We start from the raw sequence: 26,609 nt of genomic DNA, 5'->3' as shown, positions 1-26,609 counted from the left end.
CTGCTTATGAACATTTTATTCTTTCTGAAATAAATACTGTGTTGTAAACTATCCATGAGTAAGATTTATAATATACAGCAGGCAGGTACAACAGAGAGCAGCACAGTGAGTTTTAGAATGAGCCGTTCTAATCTAGGGAAGATACCAACCGTCAGCTAGACACATACGCTGGTAATAAACTCACAAGAAAGAATCATAAAAGGAGGAGGAGCAAGCTGTCCTAAGAAAAGAGTCTCTTGAGATAACAGTGGTGTCGGGTCACCTGTGAGGCTCTGCTCTGTTCCCACTGCGAGTTCAGTACCTGACATAGAGCAGCTGCCACCGAGAAATTTGCTGATAGGCTCCAGGCACTAGAATTTTACACATTTTACACAGCCTCTCATATAAACACTCTCCTAGCAAATTCTCTCTTCATTAGCTCATTATATATGCTGTAATTTATACAATAAGTATATTATTTAAAAGTACTTCAACAAGTACAAGACTATGACACTGAATAGGATAGACTCTAATCTGCTTGGATCAGATCTTGAAATCACATTATCCAAGCAAAGTCAAAATGAAATCGGTTCATATAACACCAAAATAAATGAAGTGAGACTGCGTCTGCCTTACAAGTTTATCAGTAACCTCTTATATACACATGTATTTCACAGCATGGTTGCCAGTCCTTCCATGTGATACCACAGACAGGGCGCAATGATGAGACTCTACAATGAGACACGGTCAGGAGAAGTGGTGACTCTCAATCACCTTTCTTTCCTTCAATTTTAATTTAGTTTGGGAGAGAAAGAAGTCCATTTTCATCAGCTGTATCCAGGATTTTACAGATTACTGGAGATTCAACCTGAAGAACAAAAGCAATGACATTAGAAACTAACATATCTTCTCCTCAATGAATATATTTGCTAACTGTACAAGTTCTTGATTTGGATAAACCACCCAACATTTTCCCTAAAAATTAGGCTTTTTTTTTTTTTTTGAACACTTGGTAATCTTGAGTGTTGGGTTATAGACAGGTTCCATGATGCCTAGCATTAATAAAGATAACTGCAAAATTATTTTTAATCATTCATATAAAATATGAGATAGGTAAAAAAATATTTTTTTATTTCTAAGTAAATATGCCAATGGAGACAAGGTAGAAAGGATGGGAAAACGTATGGAATTTGTAGTCGGAGTTTACCTGACTAGAACAGAAAAACATTATGGCAAAATAACCAGCTCTATTTAAAAGACAGAGAAAACACTACCTTAAAGATGAGTCAGCTGTCATAACTGTGAAAAAACAAAACAAAACCCAAACACATACCAGGAAAAACAGTAGACAACATGTGACTGGAGAAAATTTAAGTAGAGAAAAAGAATCCTAAGAATTCAATGGAATAGAAAGAGATGGTAAGTGTTTCACAGATGGACTCAGCCACAAACGGACATAGAAAAGAAGTGCTTAGTCAAACTGGTGAAAGTTAGCAGAAATGAGCCGCATTTACACACGGGGTAGGCTAGCGGAGAAGTGTAATCGAAGGAAGTTTCTGAGATTCTGAAACAATTTCCAATTAATATGTTTAATTAGAATTTCAGGCTGGGCGGTGGTGGCACATGCCTTCAATCCAAGCACTTGGGAGGCAGAGATAGGCGTATCTTTGTGAGTTCGAGGACAGCCTGGTCTACAGACTTAGTTCCAGTACAACCATGGCAACACATAGAAACCCTTTTTCTAAAAACAAAAACATAAATAAATAAATAAGAATTTCAGAAACAGAAGAAAAAAAGGAATAGGGCAGAAAAAAAATCTTTGAGGAGATAATGGCCAAAATTTTTCTAAAATTTGTATGGACCCACAAGTCCTAGAAGCTATATATAGTTCAAAGGACAAGAACAGAAAATAGGACACTTAGAACATAATCAAAGTTAGTATTATAGAGTCTTTAGAAAAAAATCTAAGAGGGTATTTCCATGACTCTGAGGTAGCAAAAACTTCTTAGGGGACACACACACACACACACCAGTACCCATAAAAGAAACAAAAACAAAAAACTGAGCATACAGAAAAATACAGTTTTGTTTATAAGAACACATTTTAAAAGGTGAATCTGCCACAGAGTATGAAAAAGGTGTGTACATTACAAAGAGCGTGTATCTAAAATATTTTTGAACTCCTAGAATCAAGCCATGAAAAGATAAGTAACAACTGCGAAACTGGGTAAGAGATTGATAACGATTCTATTCCTTCACCAGCAGTCAGGCTCCTCTGAACCTCTGACTCACTGTGTCGTGGGCCCTGTCTCTGGCCTGCCTAGTCCATTTGTACCAAGAGAGAACCTCCACACTCAATTTCTCATCACTCTGGCTGCTTAGTCTCTTTGTGATTTTCTGCTCACTCCTTTCTCTTGTTGGCTACTGATCCTGAACTGTCTCTTCTCTACTTAGACTTGAGCTTTACCTGTTTCTGCTACCGCAGTAATTTATTTATCTCAAATTTCAATAATGCATACAATGTATTTTGATCAAATGCCCTTCCTTTTAAGTCTTGGTACTGATAAAAACAATACTGAAGAAAGTCTTCTTAACCATTTGAATATGTATCAGAATAACTTTTTCTCTATTAAATTCTGGTTAGATGTAAGGTGTCACAAAAGTATATGAACGTCAATAACGTCATAAAAAGAATACATACATTCTTTGTATGAGGAACGTAAACTGAACCCGCTACAGTGGCTATCAAAGAAGACTGGAAATAAAGCTAGTGAGCAGAGGGAGTAACTAGACTCTCATGCACTGTAGGTAGATTAAAATGGCACTAGCATTTTGGTGAATCAATTGGTAGAATGTATCTCATATGATTTAGAAATTCCACTCACAGGTATTTATCCATAATGAATGAAAACACATAACCAGAGAAAGACTTGTGAAAACAGTTCATAGTAGCCTTATTCATCATAACCAAAAAAAAAAGAAAAGAAAAAAAAGAAAAACAAACCAAATGCTCATCTGCAGAAGAACTGATTAAGCATGCGTAGTTAGTGTAAGAAGAATGTGATCTGGCAATGCTAAGAGAATGAAGTACTGACATATTCAACACTCAGCCAGGCACACACGGGATCTCCATTCATGTGGAATCTCGAATGAAGTACACCTAATCTATAGTATCAGAAACTAGAAAGGGGTATCCTTTGGCGATGGGGTATGAGAGAATTCCTGTTGTGACAGACCTTATTTACAAGGCTATTTAAAATGGTTAAATATCAAACTCAGCATTTAAGATCTGTGCTTTGAGACATGATCTCATGTGTGCTAAGCTGCCTTGACCTCCTTATGTAGTTGATGATAGGAACAACTTATCGTCCTGCCTCCACCTCTTAAACGCTAAGTTTACAGATGGATCTTTCATGCCTAGTTGGTTTTATATGGTACTAGGAATTGAACACAGGACTTCACGCATGCTAGGCAAACACTCTACCAACTGAGTAGATCTTTGTGCATTTTATGCAAATTATACCTCAAAAGAAAAACGTCTATTAAATGCCTTTTGTAGATTAACACAAAAAGTCAAGTAAGTTCAAAATTTAAATATTTTCATTTAGTGGTACTGGGATTGAATCCAGGACCTCCCACACTCTGGACAAGTGCTCTCCCACTTAGACCCTAAGTGAACTCTTGGTGATTTTCACTTTACTCACCCCAAGAATATACTGGCAGGAGTGGGGCTCGAGCATATACACAGTAACAGCATGAGGAGAATCGGATTCCTTACACCTGAAATACAGAGCACGTCAAGGTATTGCCTATGTCATAAAAATAGTTTTGTTATCTTATCAAGATATTAAAAATCTTTAAATGGACCCAGAATAATTTAACTTAAATAACACAATTGAATAATTATTTAGTTATTACATCTTATTGTAAAACTTCTGTCAATGAAAAGTAGATAAAAGGATTCAACTTACTTTAGTTTTACAGTCACCTGTCTGGGTTTGTCAGTTATATCACAAATATCTCCATTTCCATAAAAATGTGACACCATCCTGAGTGGGAGAAACACACAGGCTTTATTAAATATATATATATAATTAGCCTTACTAATTAGAATAGCTGTAAAGGGTAGGTAAGAAGGTTACACCACAGAGTCAGATTCTATAATGAAAATACAAATTAAAGAAACTTTGTACTGTCTTTCTTAATGCTGTCCTTATTACATATGGGTCAGATTCAAGTTCCTGAGGTTGGTATGGTGGCTCAAATACTTCTAATACCAGCCCTCGGGAGGATAAGGGTGCTGGACGGCTGTGAGCCTGAGGTCAGCAGGGTAAACAGTAAGATCCTATCTCAACCAAGTACCCAGAACAAACAAAACAAAGCAATGCAGTTTTAAAGTTAGTCATTTTCCCAGCCCAGTATATTATTTACTTAGCAGTTATTCCTTTCTGTTTCCATCAAGCTGATCCTATTAAACACTATTACGTATATGGGACAAAAAAGCAAGCCTCTGCCAAAGTATAACTTTCAAAGTGAGTAATATTCAAAGAGAAGCTTCATGTTTTCTAGCCACACTATTCTTGGCTCCAATGTTGAACACATGATGCTAAAAGCTATATTTTTTTTTTTCAGGAAACATAAGCCTAAAATAATGTCTAGCACACTCAACTCTTAAATATCTCTATTTGAATTTTCCTAAATTTGAGTCTGATCAGCCTGAAAAGTCGGCCTATTTTGAAAGTAATTTCTCAATATTATCTCTTCCAGGAAGAAACAATATTTAACATTTGAGAATAAACAAGAATTAATCTTTTAAATTCATTGGATAAGGGACTACAAGATGAAGTTAATTATTCTTGGGTAGTAAGGTTAACTTACTTCTGGTAGTAATAAAACATACCCACATAGCACAAAAGGTATGTGAACAGTGCTCGGAAAAACTAAGCAATAAGGGGGCAATAACAAAGTATATTTAACAAGTTAAAAACGTACAAACAAATGCTTTAGAAGAGCCTAGTTCTAACTGAATCAAGTAATTATCTGAAGTGCAAGGTAGCTCAGCATTAGAGCACTTGCCTAGCAGGGATGCTGGTTAATAATGAAGGCCTGGACTCAATTTCTATCACTATACGAAAGAATAAAGCTGGGGCTGGAGAGATGGCTCAGTGGCTGAAAGCATTCACTGTTCTCCCAGAGGATCTGGCTCAATTCCCAGCATCCATGTGGCAGCTCACAAACGTCTGTGACTCCAGTTCCAAGGAATCTGACCCCTTCTTCTGGCCTCTGTGGGTGACATGCATGCATATGGTGCACACACACATACATGCAGGCAAACACCCATACACACAAAATAAAAACAAATACATCTTAAATATCAAACAAAACCATACAAAAAGAATTAAGTCATTGTCATTAACACCACTGCCAATCTTTATTTTTTTAAACATTTTTAAAAAAGACTTATGTATTTTATGTGTGAGTGTGAGTGCTCTATCTGAATGTATACCTTTATGCCAGAAGAGGACATCAGATCCCACTACAGATGGTTGGGAGTCACCATGTGGTTATTGGGAACTGAACTCAGAACCTCTGGAAGAGCAGCCAGTGCTCTTAACCACTGAGCCACCTCTCCAGCCCCCTTAAAGTGTTTTGTTTGTTTTTGCTTATTTTTAGTATTTATTTATGTATGTATTTGGGTGTTTTGTCTGCATGTACATCTGTACACCCGAAGAGGGCATCAGATCCCATGGGACTAGTGAGTCTCCATGTGGGTGCTGGGAATTGAACCCACATCCTCTGGTAGAACAGCCAGTGTTCTTAACCCAAGGCACCTCTCCAGCCCTATCATGGCAGTCTTACACCACTATCACTGTTGAAGGCAGCAGGGAGGTTAGTGAATGTTATTACTAGGCTAGGTTATTTTACTTAAATGTCCTCATGGCCTTATTGGGATATACTATTAGACAAGTAAGGCTTACAAATTATATGATTTGTACAAAATATTACTACTGAAGATCCAGCCAGAATTTGAACCCAGGTTGCCTGACTCCGATACTGTGGGTTGGTGTTTTATTTTTGGAGACAAGGTCTCTCTGCATAACCCTAGCTGGAAATCAAAATGTGCAGCATGATGCGCAGCTCATTACTGTGATCTTAGTCCTGGGTTCTTTCCGCAAAGGAAAGGGATCTAAAGGCTGTCTCCTAAAATAACACTGATCTAAAATCTTAAATGTTACCTGTGTGTTTAATTTTTTTTTTTTTTTTTTTTTTTTTTGAGAGCGGGTCTTTCCACATAGCATTTACTGTCCTGGAACTCACACTGTAGACCAGTTTGGTCTCATACTCACAGAGATCTGCCTACCTCTACCTCCCATGTGCTGAGATTAAAGACATTCAGCACCTTGCCTGCTCTGTATATTCAAAATTTTAATTTATCAATATTTTGCATATTAAAGGCAAATAGTCTTTACCTGACTGTCTGGGTGCCGTCGTCTTGAAGATGATATGCTCTAGCCGTGTTTTTCTTAGCCCATTCAACATGCTCTTCTTGGTTCCATGTCCCCACAACCACAGAGGTTTTCCCATTGTCTTTGTCCTAGTATTTAGAAAAATACTAAATTTTAAAATTACATTCCCCTTTCTATGTGTGGGCATGTGAGTAGGCGTGCTCAGGGTTCCTTCACCGTTTGAGCGGCTGTTTGAGACTGATGGTGTTTGCGGTAATGCATGTTTGACAGGAGCAAAGAGAGACGACTATAATCCCCAGTCCCCGTCTTCATCCATTCACTGGATAATGATGCGATGATGTCAGTCAAGATCAGGAAACAAATTGAAATGATCTTTATTTTGTTTCTCTGAATAATGTCATTTCTAGTTAGCCTAGCTCCAGATGGAGTAACTTGGTAATCAGTATCGTTTCCCTTTCCTATCTGTCGTATCGATTCTTTCCTGGGGATGCTTTTTTTAGATCCTTCTTTTAAAAATTATTTATCATCATTGTATGTGTGCAGGGTATATACATAACTGAAGGCACATGCATTTGCAGTGCTGTGGAGGTAGGAGAGAACAGCTCTTGGAAGTTGGTTCTTTCCTTCCACCACAGGATCTGGGGCTCAAACTCAGTCTTCAGACTTCGGCAGCAAGTTCTGTCATGTGCTCAACCATTCTGCCAGACCCTTTCTCTTTGGATTGTTCTCTAATATGTTCACTGCCAACACCTCAACCAAAAACTTAATTGGTCATACCTATTTCATACATCACATACATACTACTATGCTGTTTTGAGAAAGAGACACCAAACCAGGACCTGAGCATCAGGTTGCAGCCCTAGCACTACTGCTGTGCTTCTCCACTGTGTCTCTGCTTGCCTCGGATACTGCTGTGCTTCTCCACTGTGTCTCTGCTTGCCTCGGATACTGCTGTGCTTCTCCACTGTGTCTCTGCTTGCCTCGGATACTGCTGTGCTTCTCCACTGTGTCTCTGCTTGCCTCGGATACTGCTGTGCTTCTCCACTGTATCTCTGCTTGCCTCAGATACGGCTGTGCTTCTCCACTGTATCTCTGCTTGCCTTGAATACTGCTGTGCTTCTCAACTGTATCTCTGCTTGCCTTGAATCCACCCTCCCAAAACATGTGTTGTAAACCCAATTCCTAGAATTACAATGTGGGGAAGTAGAACCTAAGGGAGGATATATAAGTCTTGAGTACTGTATCTTTATAAGAGGTTGTTAAAGTTCCCATCCTTTCTATCCTAGAAAAATCAATTTATTCATTAATTGTATGTGTATGGGTATCTTGCTTACATGTATGTCTGTGTACCACATTCATGCCCGAAGCCCATGTGACCAGAACAGGATGTTGGATTTTCTGGGACTAGTTCCAGATGGTTGTAAGTGACCATGTGGTGCTGGGAATCGAACCCTTTGGAAGAGCAGTTATTGCTCTTAATCACCAAATCATCTTTATAGCTCTCAATCTCTCTCTGTCTTTCTTCCTCTTGGTTTGTGTCATTAGACAAAGCAGCCAGAAGGCCCTTGTCAGATTTAACCTCTAAAAATGTAAAATCTACTTTCTTTTCATGTTAAGTTATCCAGTTTGAATAACAAGGACAACCCTAAGAGGGATGCACAAATCACCCTAGGAAGGGGAAAGAGTTAAGATTTCCTGGGTACACTTGGGGGCAGGGAGGGTGGCAGTAGAAGGGAGGGAATAGGGGATAAGAATGAAGGAATGGGATGATTGAGCAGAGGCAGGAATTAAAGGCATGCACCACCACCCCCTGGCTGAGCAGTACGTTCTTAACTGCTGAGCCAAATCACCAGTCTGTCACAGACTTTAAAGACTTTAATCCAAGGCTGCTGATGCAGTTCAATTTAAGAGTACTTGATCTATGAGGTCCTGGGTTTGAGCACTGCAAAACAAATAAACAACCTAGATCTATTCCGGGGTAGAACAACATAAATGCTATTCTATACCTCATGATATTGATGTACATGTTTGCCATAGCAGAATTCATATTTCCACCAACCAACACCCTAAAGGAAAGAAACAGAAGTTATTCAGAGAGAAGGAAGACTGCTGTAACAATACCACTTGATAGTGGGATAATACATAATTTTTTATAAAATCAATAGTCTAACAAAAACAAAACATGACACCTGGTCTACACAGTGAGTTTCAGGCCATCCAGGGCTATAAGTTGAGTCCTTGTCTCCAAAATTACAGAAAAAGACAATAAAAATTCATTAAAAGGAAAACAAATTAACTCTAGAATTAACTCTTTCACAAGACACCAAAGATAAAATTTTCACCTTTGAGTGTATTTACACTGGCTTTAACAGCAAGAAGCAAAACATTACCTTTTAAGCTTAGGCCAAGTTTGAATTGTGGCTGTCTCATAACTAAAATGTGAGAAAGAAATCACTGATGTCCATCTAAGAATCAACTCATACATAATGGTCATAGGAAGTCAAGTTTTAATGAATGAAGAGAATATAATGGGTGTGGATTAGATTGTAGATATGTGGGGGATGGGACTACAGAAAGACAATACCCATTGGAGATGGCAGGATCCTGCACTTCTCTGCAGACACTTCTGTTCAGTTCTTCCAATGACTATGGTTAGGTAACTGCCACACACAAGGTTGCAAGATAAATATCTAAGCTATAGTTTCACTTTCTTACCCCATGAAAGCAGTAGGAGCCACTAAGGAACTCCTTTATGAGCTGGTCATCTGTCAGCTTGGATATATGGGTTGTTCCAACGGTGAGCATTGGTTGAGAGCCAACAGCAATAGGTTTGTGGATGGCTGGAAATCTCTCTTCTTTTGTAGATGGCAATTCTTCCTAAAGTTACCCAGATGTGGTTATGAGCTTTCATGACATTTTTTTTTTATTTTTATTTTTTTTTAATTTTTATTATGTATACAATGTTCTGTCTGTATGCCTGCAGGCCAGAAGAGGGCACCAAACCTCATTGCAGATGGTTGTGAGTCACCATGTGGTTGCTGGGAATTGAACTCAGGACCTTTGGAAGAGCAGGCAATGCTCTTAACCGCTGAGCCATCTCTCCAGCCCCCTCATGACATGTTTTATAGTTACAAATGGTTATTACTTTAACATTTAACAGAAAAATTTCCACTTATTGTTAAGGTTTTAAGAAAGTGGACTTTGTGACAATAGAGAAGAGTCAAGACAAATGTTAGTTACAGCCTCAAGTAACAAGTATGATAATTCTCTGGCACACATAAGGAAAATTTCCACTTCTCGTCTGCTTCTTGTCTTCCTTTTGGTAAGCACTTCGATTCTTAACTAAGTTTTCCATCCTTACATCTAATTTTGTAGAAGTCATTAAGGGTAAAGCTAAGGTAACAAGCAGGGTGAAAAGGAGCTGGTTGGGAATAAATAGGATCAGCAGTTACAATTACTCAAATGTAGCTGAATCTGGTTGTTGCTCTGGAGGAACCTGTAATTCACTAGAGTAAATACAAAGTAATAAGGGCACCCAGAACTAAAGACTCATAAAGGAAGGGGTAGATGAAGCTGACTTTGACAAAGAACCGCAATGTGGATATTTTACCAAGAGAACATTGTTGAGTCAGCCAAGAAACATGAAAAATTTGTGATGCGACTTAAGTATATGCTATGTGTTTGTGTGCATATATGCATAAGGATTTGAAGAAAAGACTCATCAGGGGAAATATGTAGGGCTGTAATATTTAAAACTAAAGAGATCAAGTATTTTTTTATGCTGGAAAACTATAGCTAAGAGGTCTGGATGTTGTCTTGTAGGTACTGAGTAAAGGTGTGCACTTGCACATGGGGGTAGAGAGACGGAGAAGGAGAGAGCGAGCAAGCGAGCCACTCAGGCTACCCAAGGCTACAAAGTGAGACCATGCCTCAAAATACAACAAACAAACAAAACAACACTTAGGTCTCTTTTTTTGGGTCAACTGGATAGAGAATAGTTTGTTTTGTACACTGTGACTATTCTTGCTGTAAGCACAGTACTTTAAAAGCAGTGGGAAAATGAGGCGCAATGGAACATGATTTTAATCCTTGCACACAGGAGGCAGATCTCTGAGTTCGAGCCACTTTGGTCTACATACTGAGTTCCAGGATAGCTAGGGTTACAGAAACACCTTGTCTCAAAATTAAAGAACAAAACAAAACAAACAAACAAAAACAGTGGGGAAGATAAGGGTTCTGAAATAACTGAAAAAATGATGAGTGCGATATAACTGAAGAAACCTATGTGGTCATGCCCCACAGCCAGACGAACAGCAATACACAGAGGTGGTTAGAGAACAACAGGCTGAAGTGTAAAATGCTAACAGCTGGAGCTAGGGCGGCTCTTTTTTTTAAAGCTTAATTGGAACAACTACTTAGAAATTTAATAGAATGTTAAACTTAGAAAATATGTGTGAGACTGGAGAGACAGATCAGCAATTAAAACACCTGCTACTCTTGCAGAGGACCTGGGCTTGGCTTCCACAACTCACAAGGCAGCTTACAATTGTAACTGCAGTTTCCAGGGGATCAGACTCTCTTCTGGCCTCCATAGCTACCAGGTACACACATTGCACATGTATATACATGTAGGCATTCACATATATGCATACAAATAAAATACATCTATATAAAACTTTTAGAAATTATGTAATTGTATGAGAATGTTACAATTTCTGAAAAGTATAATTGTTAAAAGCGCAAGAAAAAGAATTGAAATTATTCAAATAATTAGAATTAAAAATTTGAAGTCAATAAAATAAATGCCATTATAATGCTACAGAAATAACACATTGATACAGGTTCTGAAACATGGAAAAGGAAGCACTGAGAAGCTATAATTAGTTAACCCTCATACCTCTTTATTTCTCCTAAATGGCACCCTTAGTATCTCTTCTTGCTGCTCCAACTGTCTTAGTGTGAGGGGTTTAAAGGGAGATCCTGGCAGTGATTGGCAGAATATATCATTCACAGGAGAGGCTCTGAACCTATTCAGAAGGGAAAAAAAGCATTAAGGCTAAACGTGAATGCTTTAAAGCGCATGTGTGCTGTATGTTTAGAATACTGAATGAACATTGTACCTGTATTTAGGATGACTGCACAAGAGTGGTGTCAAAATGACAACTTCATATTCACAAGTGGTAACTTCAGCTACTGAAAGGATTTCATGCTTAGATTCAGGATGGCATATGTACATCACAGTGCTTGATCTGGGTCGGTTCTGTTTCAGACTACAAGGTGTACCATTGCCCATTCCCACAGGATAGTACGGTGTCATCTGACCTTCAATATTTTTAGTAGGGATCTTAAAAAAAAAAGTGTAGGCAGATTTTTTATTAGAAATTTGAGCCGGGCGGTGGTGGCGCACGCCTTTAATCCCAGCACTCGGGAGGCAGAGGCAGGCGGATCTCTGTGAGTTCGAGACCAGCCTGGTCTACAAGAGCTAGTTCCAGGACAGGCTCCAAAACCACAGAGAAACCCTGTCTCGAAAAACCCAAAAAAAAAAAAAAAAAATTTGAGGTGGGTTTGACGATGGGGGAAGTATTTATTCTGAAAGAAAACTACATTTTATTTGTAAACAGAAGATGAAAATGTCTGTACTTTCTTTTAAGTCAGCCCTAATGTTCTTATTCTTAAGTTTGTGAACAGATGTGTATTTAGGGATAGTATAATACAGAATGAATTATTTGATGCTAAAATTAAAATATTAAGTCAATGTACATTTAAGTCAGGAGTACAAACACAGGATTGATATGAGTTATTGTCAAGAGTGTTAAAGAAATAAACTAAAAAAATATTTACTATAGTGGTCTGCTTAGCTCTTTCTTCTCTAACCTCGTAGAGAATGTTGTTCATAATTCAGATTCTATAAGTTTTAAGGCTGATTTCCAAGTAGAGCAAACAGTACAAAGGAAGAAAAGAAAGCAGAGGCATTCTTTGAAGTACAGGAATTGCTCCTTTTACATAATACTATTCTGAGTCATCATTTGATGGACATATATTAAGTACCTACTACATGTATATGCATGGCAGCTTTGCACTGCACAGAGATATAAGATAGTTTCTACTCTTAGCCTCTATTTTTAAAGCCCATATAGGCAGGTAGCTTGCTATTTACACATGCAATTTATCTGTTACATTCATAGAAGAGGAACAAGCACTAAAAATGTTATTACCACTGTTTCTAATGCTACATGGAAAGCACCAGTGCTATGCACTAAAGTGATGACTGGTATCACGGCGTTTCCCAGACAAGTAATTAATATTATTATTCTTTTAGTAGTTGAGTTTAGGGTGTTGTACATGCTTGACAGTGTTCTACTAGTGGGCTATAGCTTCACTCTTCCTTGTTAATTTTTGACATTACTTTTATGTATTTGCATACATGGCACATGTGCTCTCTCTGTGTATGGAAGTCAGAGAACAGCTTTCAGGATCTAGTTCTCTCCTACCATGTGGAAGGCAGTTAGGCCAGGAAGTCCCTGAATTTGTGATTCTCCTGTCTCAGTCTCCCAAGATGCTGGGACGACAGCCCTGTGTCAGCAGGATCAGCTGACAGTTTATTTGTGTATTATTTTAAAAGTAAATAGAAGGATCACAGCATTATTTATTTTCTGAGACAGGGTCTCCCTTGTGTATACAGCCCAGACGGCCTAGAACTAGGTATGTAGAGCAGGCTCACAGAGATTTGTCTGCTTCTGACTCCTGAATGCTGGAGTTAAAGGTGTAAACTATCATCATGCTCAGTTGGCAATTATAGGCAGAGAGTGTGTGTTCATTTCCCAACTTCTCAGCCCCAAATAATCACACAGAAAACATATTAATTACAGCACTGCTTGGACTATTAGCTCAGGTTTCTTATTAACTAACTCTTACATCTTAAATTAACCCATTTTTATTCATCTGTGTATCGCTACAAGACTGTGGCCTACTACTAGTAGGCATCCTTCTCTTTTGGCAGCTACATGGTGTCTCTCTGACTCCGTCACAGAAAAACCAGCTGTCATAAACTGTGAAGTTCATTTGATTCACTTCTTTGAGGCATTATACCAAGAACATATGTCTAGCTCTGTCACTTAGTCATACCTAACAATGAAGTATGAAAAATTAATACATCACTTGCCTCATTTAACTTTTCTTTTTCTTCTTCTCGTTCTGTGGAAGCAATACAAGAAAAAGGTGAACATACAAAATAAACATCACATCTATATGGTACAAATTAATCAGTTTTAACTTAACTTTAAACTTCTTTCTAAAGAAGACAAAACAAGGTTTTTATCTCTCTGCTTTTTTAGGTGGGAGTTGCTGGGTACTGGAGCCAGGGTCTCATGTGCTAGGTGTTTAAACTCCCTCTTCTCAGACCTGCCCTTCTATTTGAAAGTTAGTGTTTGCAAAATGAGTGTCTATGAAAGACCCAAGTGTGATTCCTGGGAATGACAAGGAGAAAGGAGAGAAGCAATTCCCAGCAGTTTTCCTCCGACTCTTTCGTGCATGCAGTGACACATGTCCATACATTAAAGAAATAGCTGTAATAATAATAATGCATACAAAACATAATATCCAGGGATATTTCTATCTTTCTTTTTCTTTTTCGGAGTCATTTCATGTTGCCTAAGTAGGCCTTACTATGTAAAGAGAATGGCATTGAATCCTAGGCTCACAGTCCTGTACCACCACGCCTGGATTTAAACTTCAATTAGAACTTAAATGTTAAACCAAAACCCAGTAGTACTATCATCACTTTTAGAGACTAACCTTTTTCAGACAGCAGATTCTTAGCCAACATATTCCCAAGATAGTATTCATGAATATTTACTTTCTACATTAAAAAAAAATACAGTATTTTACAAACATATTTCTTTAGCTACAACTTAAAAACTATCAATATCATTATGAATTTATTTCATATTTTATATTTCAAGGAAAACATACTTGGCCAGTTTCTTTTTCTTCATGGTACTGTCGAATATGTTTCCCGTGACATACTTCATACGTCCAGTAAGATTCAATCTAAGAAAGACATATGTTTTTAAATACACAAAAGTCATATAATCAATTGAATTTTACTTGAAATTTTTAGCAGATGGGCAGATTCTCCCTCAAATCTGGAATAAATTTTTATGAAGTGACATTTATAATCATGCCACACAAAATGGCAAAACTTCTGAAGTGTATTTGGATTCTAATAATTGGCTCTGTATGACGATTATGTGGCTGAAATAGAGCTATAATGTGTCTGCATGTATAATAACTATCTGGCTTCTTTTCTACATAGCTTAAAAATTAGCAATTAGCATTTTATGATTCTATCATGTAAGAAAGCTTGCCTTTTGAACTAAAAACATCCAAAGTTTTCTAGTGCCTGACATTTTGATATCAGTGTACTATCTACTGTACGTACAAGAATTTAAATGAAGATCATACTAGCAAGCAGCAAGATTTGTACCTAACTTAAAATGTACCATACCATAATACAGCAGGATGAAAAGCCATTTTAAGGATCTACTGGCTACTAGACACTTACTTTAAGATGTATATAAAATACGTACTCTGTAGGAGCAACTGCTCTGTTTAAATAGTGGTTCCAAAAGCTCTCTTGGATTGGGGCCTTTGTAATCCTTTTCTTCTTCCTAAAAAAAACTGGAGTTTAACATACATTTTTTTTGAAACTTCATCCAACTCTGCTGTTTGGTTATTAATTCATTGGTTAAATCACAAATGCTTGGAAATAAAAGAGAAAATAAGTCAACATCTTTAATAAGATCCTATGGTATGTCACTTCTTTCAAATGAACTGAAGTATAAAATATGAAGCCATAGAATAATCTTCCATAGTATTCATTCTTTTTTTAAAAAAGGTTTTTAAGTATAAGTTTTCTAGACAATCTTTGTAAACTTATTTCAGAATTTTTGATTGCCTGTATCCCCCCAAATTCTAACTATGGAAGTTTTAGAATGGTTCTGTCGTGGAAAGGTGCTTTCAGTTTCCTACATATTTTAATACTTCAGACTTGAACCACTGGTGTGGTTGTGTGGGCACATTTTGTTTCTAAGGGTTTTAGAGCAGTATGGAACAGCTACCTTGCATAGATTTCAGCTTAACAAAACTTAAGAAAAGCACTGACTTTACTGTTCCACTTTACAGACCACGAGAAACGGCTAAAATTCATTAAGTTGGGGAACTGAGTTTCAAGTCTGCCCAGGGACCCACAGCTAACTGTAGCCTATACCTCAGCCTCCTGGCTCCTAGGCTGCTGTCCTTTCCATTTTACCATGCTGCCTCTCCTGTTTCATCTTGAAAGAAGTCATTGCCTTGAAGGATGGATAAGAGGCAGTTAGGGCATTTTAGGAGAGAGAAAAGGGCATGAGCTAAGGTAGTGAGAAAACATAAGGTACCTAGAGAATTATTTATTATAAGAAATTATTTATGAAAACACTATGTTTACATTGAAATATTATATTGTGCTTGAAAACCATCATTTGTATAAAGGAAAACAAATACAGAGTTAGCTTTTTATTCAAAACATCAATAACTAATCCCCTCCATTTTTGTAATTTTAGACAAGGTCTCACAATGTAGGACAGGCTATCTTTAAACTCATGACAATCCTTTTGCCTCAGTCTCCTGAGTGTTGAGATTATAGATTTGAACCACCATAACTAGCAGGCTGTTAATTTTTTCCAAAATGAAGCCCCAAATCAAAGAAAACAGAATAAGGGATTAATATATTTATGCTATAAGGTTATTGATAATCTTGTTACTCGATTTTAAGGTACATGACTATAGGGTTGTAAAATACCTATATTTGGTGAAAGGAATCAGCAAGTAGGTATAAAAAAACGTACCTCATCCCCACTCGTCACAAGAGGAAGTATACATTTGTATTTTTCTTTATCTGGAGTTGTCATGATGACATAATTATCTTCTTTATACAAAACTCCAGTTGTAGGCTAGAAACAGAATAAAAATTACATTTTTTTTCAGTTAAAGTGTATTACATTGAATAAATTCAGTACTAGTTAGAACAAAGGTTCCTCAAATCAATTTATTTTTTCAATGGAAGATTTGTTTTGTTTTGTTTTTGTATTCATTTTTAAAGACAGGGTTTCTCTGTGTTAATAGCCCTAGCTATCCTGGAACTAGCTCTGTTAACCAGGAACTCAGAGATGTGCCTGCCTCTGCTACCTAAGAGAACCTAGACAGCAGAAAATAATCAAATTGAGAGCTGAAATCAACAAAATGAAAACAATACAAAGAATCAATGAGACAGAGTTGGTTCTTTGAGAAAAATCAACAAAATAGACAAACCTTTATCCAAATAGACAAACCTTTATCCAAACTAACCAAAAGGCAGAGAGAGAAGATCCAAATTAACAAAATCAGAAATGAAAAGGGGGACATCACAACAGACAGGGAAGAAATACAGAGAACCACCAGGTCATATTTCAAAAACCTGTACTCTTTCGAAAAGTCAGAATTACATGCTATTCTTATGGTACTAAGGGATTTTAAGGAACCTCTCAACATATATATTTGAGTCAGCAACAAATAGTTGCTGACTGACAATATACAGAGTTATTTTGCATACTGAAACCACTGAATTTATACCAGATGATACAGAATTGACTTTATTATTTTTTCAGTTACAAGATACAATCAGGAATAGGAATCATCCCATATATGTAACACACAGCTGACCCCATACAGGTTTGACAGGTCCTGTAGCACAAGGCAATGCAGAAACTGATCAATTATTGATTGGAAACGTGCTGAAGGCCTCAGAATTTCATAAAAGAAACATCGTGCCAATAGCAAAAGTTTCTAAAAAGATTTTTCCATCACGTGGCAACAAGTCAAGAAAATTATAAGTAAATGTTCCTACTTGTTCTTTATACAACCAAACACCACTACCTGCAGGAAGTAACCCAAAAGGTACTCCAAAGAATGAAATCTGGCAGATGGATGTGTTCCATTTAGTAAAATTTGGAAAACTAAAATATGTACACCATACCATTGATACTATTCAGGTTTCAATGGGAAAATGCTTTGAGTTTGGAAAAATCTGATTGGATAATCACACAATTGCCAGAAGTTATGACCATTGTGGGTATATCTGTACAAATAAAGACAGACAAAGCTCTAAAATATGTCTCTAAGAAAATGAAACAGCTTTTTGATTATTCTAATATAAAGCTCATTATAGGTATACCACACAATCCTACAGGACAGGCAGTTATAGAAAGATCAAATAGACTCCATTGGTCCACCTGTCTGTTTTTGTGCCAATACCAATCTGTTTTCAATACAGGTCTATAGTAGTGCTTGAAGTCAGGGATGGTGATGCCTCCGGAAGTTCCTTTATTGTACAGGATTGTTTTGGCTATCCTGGGTTTTTTGTTTTTCCATATGAAGTTGAGTATTGTTCTTTCAAGGTCTGTGAAGAATTGTGCTAGGATTTTGATGTAGATTGCATTGAATTTGTAGACTGCTTTTTGTAAAATTTCCCTCTTTTACTATGTTGATTTTACCTATCCATGAGCTTGGGAGATCTTTCCATTTTCTGATATCTTCTTTAATTTCTTTCTTTAAAGACTTAAAGTTCTTGTCATACAGGTCTTTCAGTTGCTTGGCTAGTTACCCCAAGACATTTCATGTTGTTTGCGGCTATTTTGAAGGATGATGTTTCTCTGATTTCTTTCTCAGCCCATTTATCATCTGTATATAGGAGGTCACTGATATTTTTGAGCTAATCTTGTATCCTACCAAATTACTGAAGGTGTTTATCACCTGTAGGAGTTCCTGGTAGAATTTTTCAGGTCACTTATGTAAATTATCATATCATCTGCAAATGGCCAAAGTTTGACTTCTTCATTTTTCCAATTTGTATCCCCTTGACCTTCTTTTGTTGTCTTATTGCTCTAGATAGAACTATGAATACTGAGTACTATATTAAGTAGATATGGACAGAGTAGACAGCATTGTTTTGTTCCTGATTTTTGTGGAATCACTTTGGTTTTCTCTCCATTTAGTTTGATGTTGGCTGTTGGCTTGCTATACATTGTTTTTATTATGTTTAGGTATGTTCCTTGTATCCCTAATTTCTCTAAGATCTTTATCATGAAGGGGTGTTAGATTTTATCAAAGGCTTATTCAGCATCTAATGAGTCAACCAAGTGTTTTATTTTCTTTCAATTTGTTCATATGGTGGATTACAGTGATGAATTTTCATATGTTGAACAATACCTGCATCTCTGGGATGAAGTCTACTTGATCATGGTGGATGATTTTTCTGATGTGTTCTTGGATTCACTTTGGCAGTATTTTCTTGAGTATTTTTGCTGTCTACAGGCATAAAGACAGACACGTGGATCAAAGGAATCAAATCAAAGACCCGGATATTAATCCACATACCTGATTTTGACAAAGAAGCTAAAATTATCCAATGGAAAAACTAAAGCAAATTCAACAAATGGTGCTGGCATAACTAGATGTCAACATGTAGAAGAATGCAAATAGATCCATATCTATGCCCATGTACAAAACTCAATTCCAAATAAATCAAAGACCTACACATAAATCCAGCTACACTGAACCTCATAGAAAAGAAACTGGGAAGTAGCCTTGAATCCATTGGCACAGGAGACCAATTCCTGAATATGGCATTGGTCGTTCAGACACTGAAATTGACAATTAATAAATGGAACTGAGAAGCTTCTGTAAGGCAAAAGACACAGTCAACAAGACAAACGACATCCTACAGAATGGACAAAAATCTTCACTAACACCACATTAGACAGAGGGCTGATCTCCAAAATATACAAAGAACTCAAGAAACTAGACATTAAAATATCAAATAATCCAATTAAAAATGGGGTACAGATCTAAACAGAGAATTATCAACAGAGGAATCTCAAATGGCTAAAAGTCACTTAAGGAACTGCTCAACATCCTCAGCCATCAGGAAAATGCAAATCACAACTCTGAAATACACCTTACACCTGTCAGAATGGTTAAGGTCAAAAACATCAATGATAGCTTGTGCTCAAGAGGATTTGGAGTAAGGGGAACACTTCTCCATTGCTGGTGGGAGTTCGAACTTGTACAGCCACTTTGGAAAACAGTATGGTGGCATCTCAGAAAACTGCGAATCAGTCTACCTCAAAACTCAGCAATACAACTCTTGGGCATATACCCAAAGGATGCACATTCATACCTCAAGGACATTTGCTCAGCTATGTTTATAACAGTGTTATTTGTAATAGCCAGAACCTAGAAGCAACCTAGGTGCCTCTCAACCTAAGGATGGATAAAGGAAATGTGGTACATTTACACAATGGAGTACTACTCATCAGCAAAAAACCAATGACATCTTGCAATCTATAGGAAAATAGATGGAACTAGAAAAAAACATCCTGAGTGGGGTAACCCAGAGGCAGAAAGACAAACACGGTATGTATTCACGCATATGTGGATATTAGGAATGAAACAAGGACAACCAGTCTACAATCCATAACCCTAAAGAAGCCATGAAACAAGGAAGACCCTAAGACAGACATATATGGATCCTCCACTTCCCCTGGGAAGGGGAAGTAGACAAGATCTCTTTACTGAAGTGGTAATGTAGGGGATACGGGAGGGTGGTAGGGGAGTGGGGAGGCAAATATGAGGGATCAGGAAAGTTGAGTTGTGGGAAGGACAGAGAAGGAGAGCAAGGAAAGAGATACCTTGAAAGAGGGAGCCATAATTGGGTTAGGGAGAAACCATGCACTAGGAAAATTCCCAGGAATCCACAAGGATGACCCCATCTAAGAATGTGAGCAATAGTGGAGAGGGTGCCTGAACTGCCCTTCCCCTGTAATCAGATCTATGGCTACCTTAATTGTCATCATAGAACTTTCATCCTGTAATTGATGGAAGCAGATGCAGAGATCCACAGCTAAGCACTGGGTCAGATTTCTGGAGTCCAGCCATAGAGGCAGGAACAGTATTACGAACAAATGGGCCAAGACCATGTGGGGAAACCCACAGAAACAGCTAACAGCTGGGCGGTGGTGGTGCACGCCTTTAATACCAGCACTTGGGAGGCAGAGGCAGGCGGATCTCTGTGAGTTCGAGACCAGCCTGGTCTACAAGAGCTAGTTCCAGGACAGGCTCCAAAACCACAGAGAAACCCTGTCTCGAAAAACCAAAAAAAAAAAAAAAAAAAAAAAAAAAAAGAAACAGCTAACAGTTTTTGTCATATTAATGGTCATATAGAGTACTAATTCTAGAAAAAGGTTTCATCTACCTTTCTGTAGATGAATTCAGACTTGAGTCTCTATCAGTTTTCTGCAGTGAACCATGAGCACACCTAAAAGTGATCTTTGAAGTCTCCAAAAGAAGGATGGTGCCTCACAACAATTCCTCCATAACTATAACACCACCACATTGAAAAATATCATGTAAAGATCAGTTTTGGACTATGAACTGCTCAGAACAATTCTGAGGTGGCGAGCTGAGACGGTCCAGCCTCACAGACGACTCTAGCCAGGACTAGAGACAAGCCCTGCACTGTCCCATTGTGCTGAGACTGAACAAAAATGACACAGCTTCCTCTCCCAGGACTTGACAATTAACCCAAATTTTTCTTTTTAGGATTCCACAAAAATAGCATGGCCCCCAGACAGCAGGATGTACATTTAAGAATACAATGCCCAAATTCCCAATAGGTGGGGTTGGTGGTTTTTGGTTGTTCAATGGGCTATGGATATTTATCATTTTTTAGGGGAGTTAGTGACAAGTTTTTATTGGTTACAGTGAAGGGTAAAGCTCAACAATAGAGATTAGAGTCAGAGTTCTTGTTTTGAAAAATAAAAAGGGGATACAGATATAAGATAAAAAGGTAGATTATTGAATCTACTTTTAAAAAGAAATTACTAATTATTTTAAATATTTTACATTGGATTGGACTTTTGTATATTGTATACAAATTTTGTATATTGAAACAAATTTGATATTAATCTTGTTGGAACACACTGTACATACATTTCTAGTCTTGTTTCAAAGTATTGTATCTATGCAGCTTATTTAACAACGTAATGCAAATTTCTAGTTCTTGAAAGTTATTATTATCAACTGTTTAGGACAATAAGGAAATGCAGGTAAGTAATTAGTCACCTAGTACAATTAAACTTGTAGTGATGTTAGGTATGTTCTCAAGGTCACACTGAGATATACTTTAAATAGACAGGATGTCTTTAACCACTTCAGAGGTTTACAGAATATAGTATTTAAAATGTTTTAATAACATGGGCTCTTTTTTTTTTTTTTTTTTGACCATGAGACAAGTCTGCTCCTGGTAACAACAATCTACTTCAAAGGAGATAATGGATATCAATGAAACTCCACATGGAGTTTATGGCAAAAATAAGCCACTGGGAAGAAACTGCCCTGCCTCGACTGCTGGCAGTATGCTGTCCTAATAGACAAGGACACAAAAGAGTGACTGCCAAACATTGTTGAGATAAGGCTTCTTCAGAATATCCTGCATCACAGCATGGTCTGTTCAATATTCTAGGCCTGTAGGCTGAAGATGGGTGCCCCAACGTCGCAGAGGAACTACGGGTGACTGTCCAGGCAGTCAGCTGTTTCTGCCATTCCTCACAGTTTTTTGGAAGGCGTTTGCTTGCATTCCCTGCTTACTCGGTTAATATTTCCTTTTCAGATCTCTGAGGGAGTTGAAGACTTTATAGTTATAGTTTTCCTTGTTTACCAGACTCAGAAAAGAAGCTCACTGAAGAGGTATAAAGTATAAAAGGTTGAGAGACATTAAAAGATAATTTGACAATGCAAATTAGAATAGAAAGTGAATTAAGTACAACCTTTTGGGCTCATCAATATAGGAATGATATGGAGCATTTTCTCTTAATTTGTCAAATGCAAATGGACTAGACATTGTTGATGTATTTATTGCCTGTACATATTGTATATAGTTATTGTACTCATTGCATAGTTTTTCTTATATTAGGTATAGTCTTCCCTTTTATTTTAGATAATAAAGGGGAATGAGAGTGGTACAGTATTTGTGTTTTAATAAGTAAAGCTTGCCCGATGATCAAAATGCAAAGTAGCCATACTACTCAGTCATACAGGCCAGACAGTGGGGGCACACACCTTTAATCCCAGCAGTCAAACTAGTTAGCCATAGAGGCTGGACAGTGGTGGTGCATGTCTTTAATCCCAGCACTAAATAGGAATATCAGACAGGAGACCAGTCTCAGTCTGAGGATTCCTAGAGGCAGGTTTGCCCATTTCTGTCTGAGGTTAGAGTCAGAGGTAGGCCGCTTTGCTTTCCTCATCTTCAGCTTGAAACCCAGGATCTGTCTCTGTTTTATTTTTTCCCCAGGGTTTCTTTTTTTTTTTTTTTTTTGGTTTTTCGAGGCAGGGTTTCTCTGTAGCTTTGGTGCCTGTCCCGGGACTAGCTCTTGTAGACCAGGCTGGCCTCGAACTCAGAGATCCGCCTGCCTCTGCCTCCCAAGTGCTGGGATTAAAGGCGTGCGCCACCACCGCCCGGCTTCCCCAGGGTTTCTTTCTGCAGCCCTAGTTATTGTGGAACTTGCTGTATAGACCTGGCTGGCCTTGAACTCAGAGATCTTCCTGTCTTTGCCTCCTAAATTGTTGCCAAGGTTTTGCTAGATACTGCGTGTTGGTCTTGCCTGAACTCACTGTGCAGGCTAGGGTACCTTTGAACTCAGCAATCCTTCTGCCTCAGCCTCCTGAGTGTTGGGATTATAGGGATATGCTACCATCCTTCCTCTTGAGAGTCCTGATGTTAGACTGAGTGAATCCATAGACACAGAAGTTGACTATATGAACATGCAAACATGTAGAACCAAGTATCTTCTTGTAATTACTTTGCATTTATTAATTCATTCATCCTCCAATAAAGCATTACACTCATTTTTACAGAAAAGGACTCTGGGGTCAAAGCTTAAACAATTTAATCTAGCTACCTGGAGCAGAGCTCAGAGATAATAAGCAGGTTGGCTCCATAGGTATATGCTTGTTACTGTTTTAACATATTTGAGTCAACCTTTATTAATATATATTCTAAAGATTACTATATATATATATATATATATATATATATATATATACATACATACATAAAGGGCCAAGGACACTTAAACAAGGCCATTATAGGTGATAAGATAATCAAATATTTGAAGCTTAAGTGTTGTGGGGACAAACTGTATTTACTTTCTGGAATCAGGTTCTCAAGCTAGCTTCAAACTTGCTATATAGACAAGGAACTAAGCTAGCCTTGAACTTCTGATCCTTTTGTCTCTACCTATCAAATATTGGCATTAGGGGAGTGTGCCACTATATCCTGCTTGAAAGATAATTATTTTTAGTTTATCCAAAGACTTTACTTATTTATTCAAGGAAGGGTCTAACTACATAGCCCTGTTTGGCCCAGAACTTGCTATGCAGACCAAGTTGGCCTCGAACTTAGAGATCTGCCCACCTCTGCCTCCAGAGTACTGGAATTAAAGGTTATGAACCACCACCTCCTGACTAGTTTTCAATACAGTGGATGCAATAGTAAAAACTTTGCTGGACCAGTGAGTAATTTATAAGGATCATGAGCTATAATTTAGTTTTTACCAGTATAATTTTAATCATTTTTATCTAGAGATATTTTAGAGGTATAAACTACTAGAAGAGTCAGTTATGGTAGTGCACGCCTATAATCTGATCCCAGGTCTTGGGAAGCTAAGGCAGAGGATATCCTCAAAACGTAAGCAAACAAAATGAGACCGTGCCTCAATAACAGGAAAAAAAGCAATTAAAGCTTAAGAAAAAAAAAAAAAAAGAGATATTTTAATTCAGCATCTGCCAATTTTGAATGTTAGACAAAAGGCTTTATCTTAGTTCACACAGACGCTGACTTATTTACAATTGTCCAACCATTGACCCATAAAAATAACCAGGAACTCTGTGAAGAGGGCAGTTATTTTCATTAAATAAATCATGAAAGGGAAGTGTTAAGATTACAGAACTATTTAAAACTTTCAAAGATCAACTATTGAAAACTTACTTTTGTACAAAGATATGTCTCTTTCCCAAATTCAGAGAAAGTATCTAGATTTTTCTCAAAATAATTCATACTAAACAAAAAGAAAAGTAAATAAACAAATAGCCTAAAACTCCCAAATCTTCAAGTATGTTCACCTTAGATTTTGCCGACATCTCCTCAGGCCTGTAATATTTTATACAAGTGTATAGACTGTATAAATACATACACTGGAGATCAGTGAAAATAAAAATAAAAAGAAATTATCAGTGTAGATCATGCATTAACACAAAATAGTCCTGACTTTCCAGAGGAATGTTTACTTAAATTCAAGAATATGGTCAGAATGTAACAAAAAGGTAGAGAAAAAAATGGAGTATAAAATACAGCATAAGTAAAACCCAAGGTAAAGAGAAAGCGATGTGGTGATGGTAATAACATAACTTAGTAATTTTGTGGTGCTCTGCCACTGACCTAAACTTTTGGTGTCTAACTTGGTACATATTGTCTTGGCATCATAGGAATTGGAATGTAATTAAAAAACAAAACAGAAAACCTCTGCTTTTGCTAGGATTTCAATCTGAGATAAATGAGACTAAGGTATTGTTAAGAGCACAATTCAAAGAAAGATTTTATTCTTCTCTTTAAATATGTGTATATGTGCAGTTATACACAAGCGTGCAGTGGACAGATGACCAAGAGCACTGCATCTCCTGGAGATGTCGTGAGGGCGCATTTGGGGGCTGGGAATCAAACTTGGAGCCTCTGGAAAAGCAGTGTGTGTAACTGCCGAGCTATCTTTTCAGCCCTCAAAATCACCTTTTATGATAAAATTCCGCAGTAGCTCTATATGGATAAGATTTTTCAACACTATACTCTCTCAAACAGAATTTTCACTCTTGTGAGATTATTTACACATAGAACTATGCATATAATTCCGCAACGTATAAAATCTCACATTCAAGGGCTGGAGAGATGGTGCAGCAATTAAGAAGGGGCATTACTCCTTGTAGAGAACTGAGTGTAGTTCCCAGCACTGGCAACCACCGGCCCAGGTACTCAAGTGCACAGCATCCCTTTCACACAATACACACGATTAATAAAAAGATAATAAGATCCTTAAAAAAAAAATTTCACTTTCTAGGGTTTTAAAGAGCAGTCGGAATACATTAAAACATCTAAGGTATTCTGCACAGCCAGTCGTATTCCACATACAAGTTCACTAACGTCTTCCAAGCCAAACAGCCCTCTCGAATGCCTTCGGTGGGAAAACATCCACAGACGCTTGTTTCTAAGTGTGTATTGGTGAGAAAGAATGAACAGAGACGGGGCTCGTGTCTGCTGGAGGGCTGTGTGGGTAGGCTGGTATGGTCGTATTTCTAAGACTTCCTCGACAGAGTGGGGCTGTTGGGCAGCCAGGTCTCCTGCAAAGGAATTTAAAGGAGGGAGGGAAAGCGATCGCTGGATCTCCAAGTTTTTAGTATGGAGGGCACATCCACACAGTGTGCTGAATGAATCAATGAATTATAACGAACGGGACACTTCGGCTTGGGGAAGATTTAAAAAAAAAAAAAAGACCTAGAAGGAAAAACTAGGAAAACTGAGGACTGGGCTGAATGCTTCGTGCCGGGAAGAGGGGAGGTGGCTGCGGCTAGCGAAGGCACTGACCAGAGAGAACTCGGTGCCGGGCCAGTTGACGCGGAAAGGGATGTCGTCGCTGAGCCGGGGCAGCGCCCGGCCGCCACCGGACGCCTCCAGGAGACCGCACAGGACCAGCAACAGCGGCCCTCCGGGGACCAGGCTACGCACGCCGCCGCCTCCTTCCTCCATCCTCCGTCGCCGCGTCCTCCAGCCGCCGTCACAACCTCCTCTACCGTTGGAGAACAGGTGGAGGAGGAGGAGAAGGAGGCGGCGGCGGGACCACAAAGCGTCCTCGAGGTAGGAGACCCAACCGCCGCCACGTCTCCTTCCGGAGAGCTGGGCAACGCCGCCTCCGCCCCCACAAGGGCCTCGGGCCACCGCTTCCGGGGCACGCAGCACATCAACATCCGGGGTCGTGGGGTCGGTGG

At 38.2% G+C, this 26,609-nt stretch overlaps 1 protein-coding gene across 2 annotated transcripts; it reads right to left on the bottom strand.

The window, feature by feature from the left end:
• On the bottom strand, nt 1-26,548 carry Erlec1 (endoplasmic reticulum lectin 1). 2 transcript variants are annotated; one of them, XM_057771542.1, is made up of 14 exons: nt 26,209-26,548; nt 16,331-16,435; nt 15,035-15,115; nt 14,418-14,495; nt 14,241-14,304; nt 13,609-13,640; nt 11,567-11,790; nt 11,344-11,473; nt 9,162-9,323; nt 8,453-8,512; nt 6,450-6,574; nt 3,951-4,028; nt 3,684-3,759; nt 1-847 (listed from the first exon to the last, which is right to left on the bottom strand). In XM_057771542.1, exons 1-14 carry the CDS (start codon nt 26,368-26,370, stop codon nt 776-778), a joined length of 1,449 nt encoding a protein of 482 aa, XP_057627525.1. In that variant the 5' UTR covers nt 26,371-26,548; the 3' UTR covers nt 1-775. The 2 variants fall into 2 exon arrangements, with proteins under 2 accessions (XP_057627525.1, XP_057627526.1); XM_057771543.1 differs by lacking the exon at nt 26,209-26,548 and adding an exon at nt 18,729-18,804.
• Between the last annotated feature and the right edge of the window lie 61 nt (nt 26,549-26,609).

The sequence above is a fragment of the Chionomys nivalis genome, chromosome 6 (assembly GCF_950005125.1).
Source record: "Chionomys nivalis chromosome 6, mChiNiv1.1, whole genome shotgun sequence".
Taxonomy (NCBI): domain Eukaryota; kingdom Metazoa; phylum Chordata; class Mammalia; order Rodentia; family Cricetidae; genus Chionomys; species Chionomys nivalis.
The sequence above is the reverse complement of the archived record's forward strand: the minus strand, read 5'-3'. Positions and strand labels throughout refer to the sequence as shown.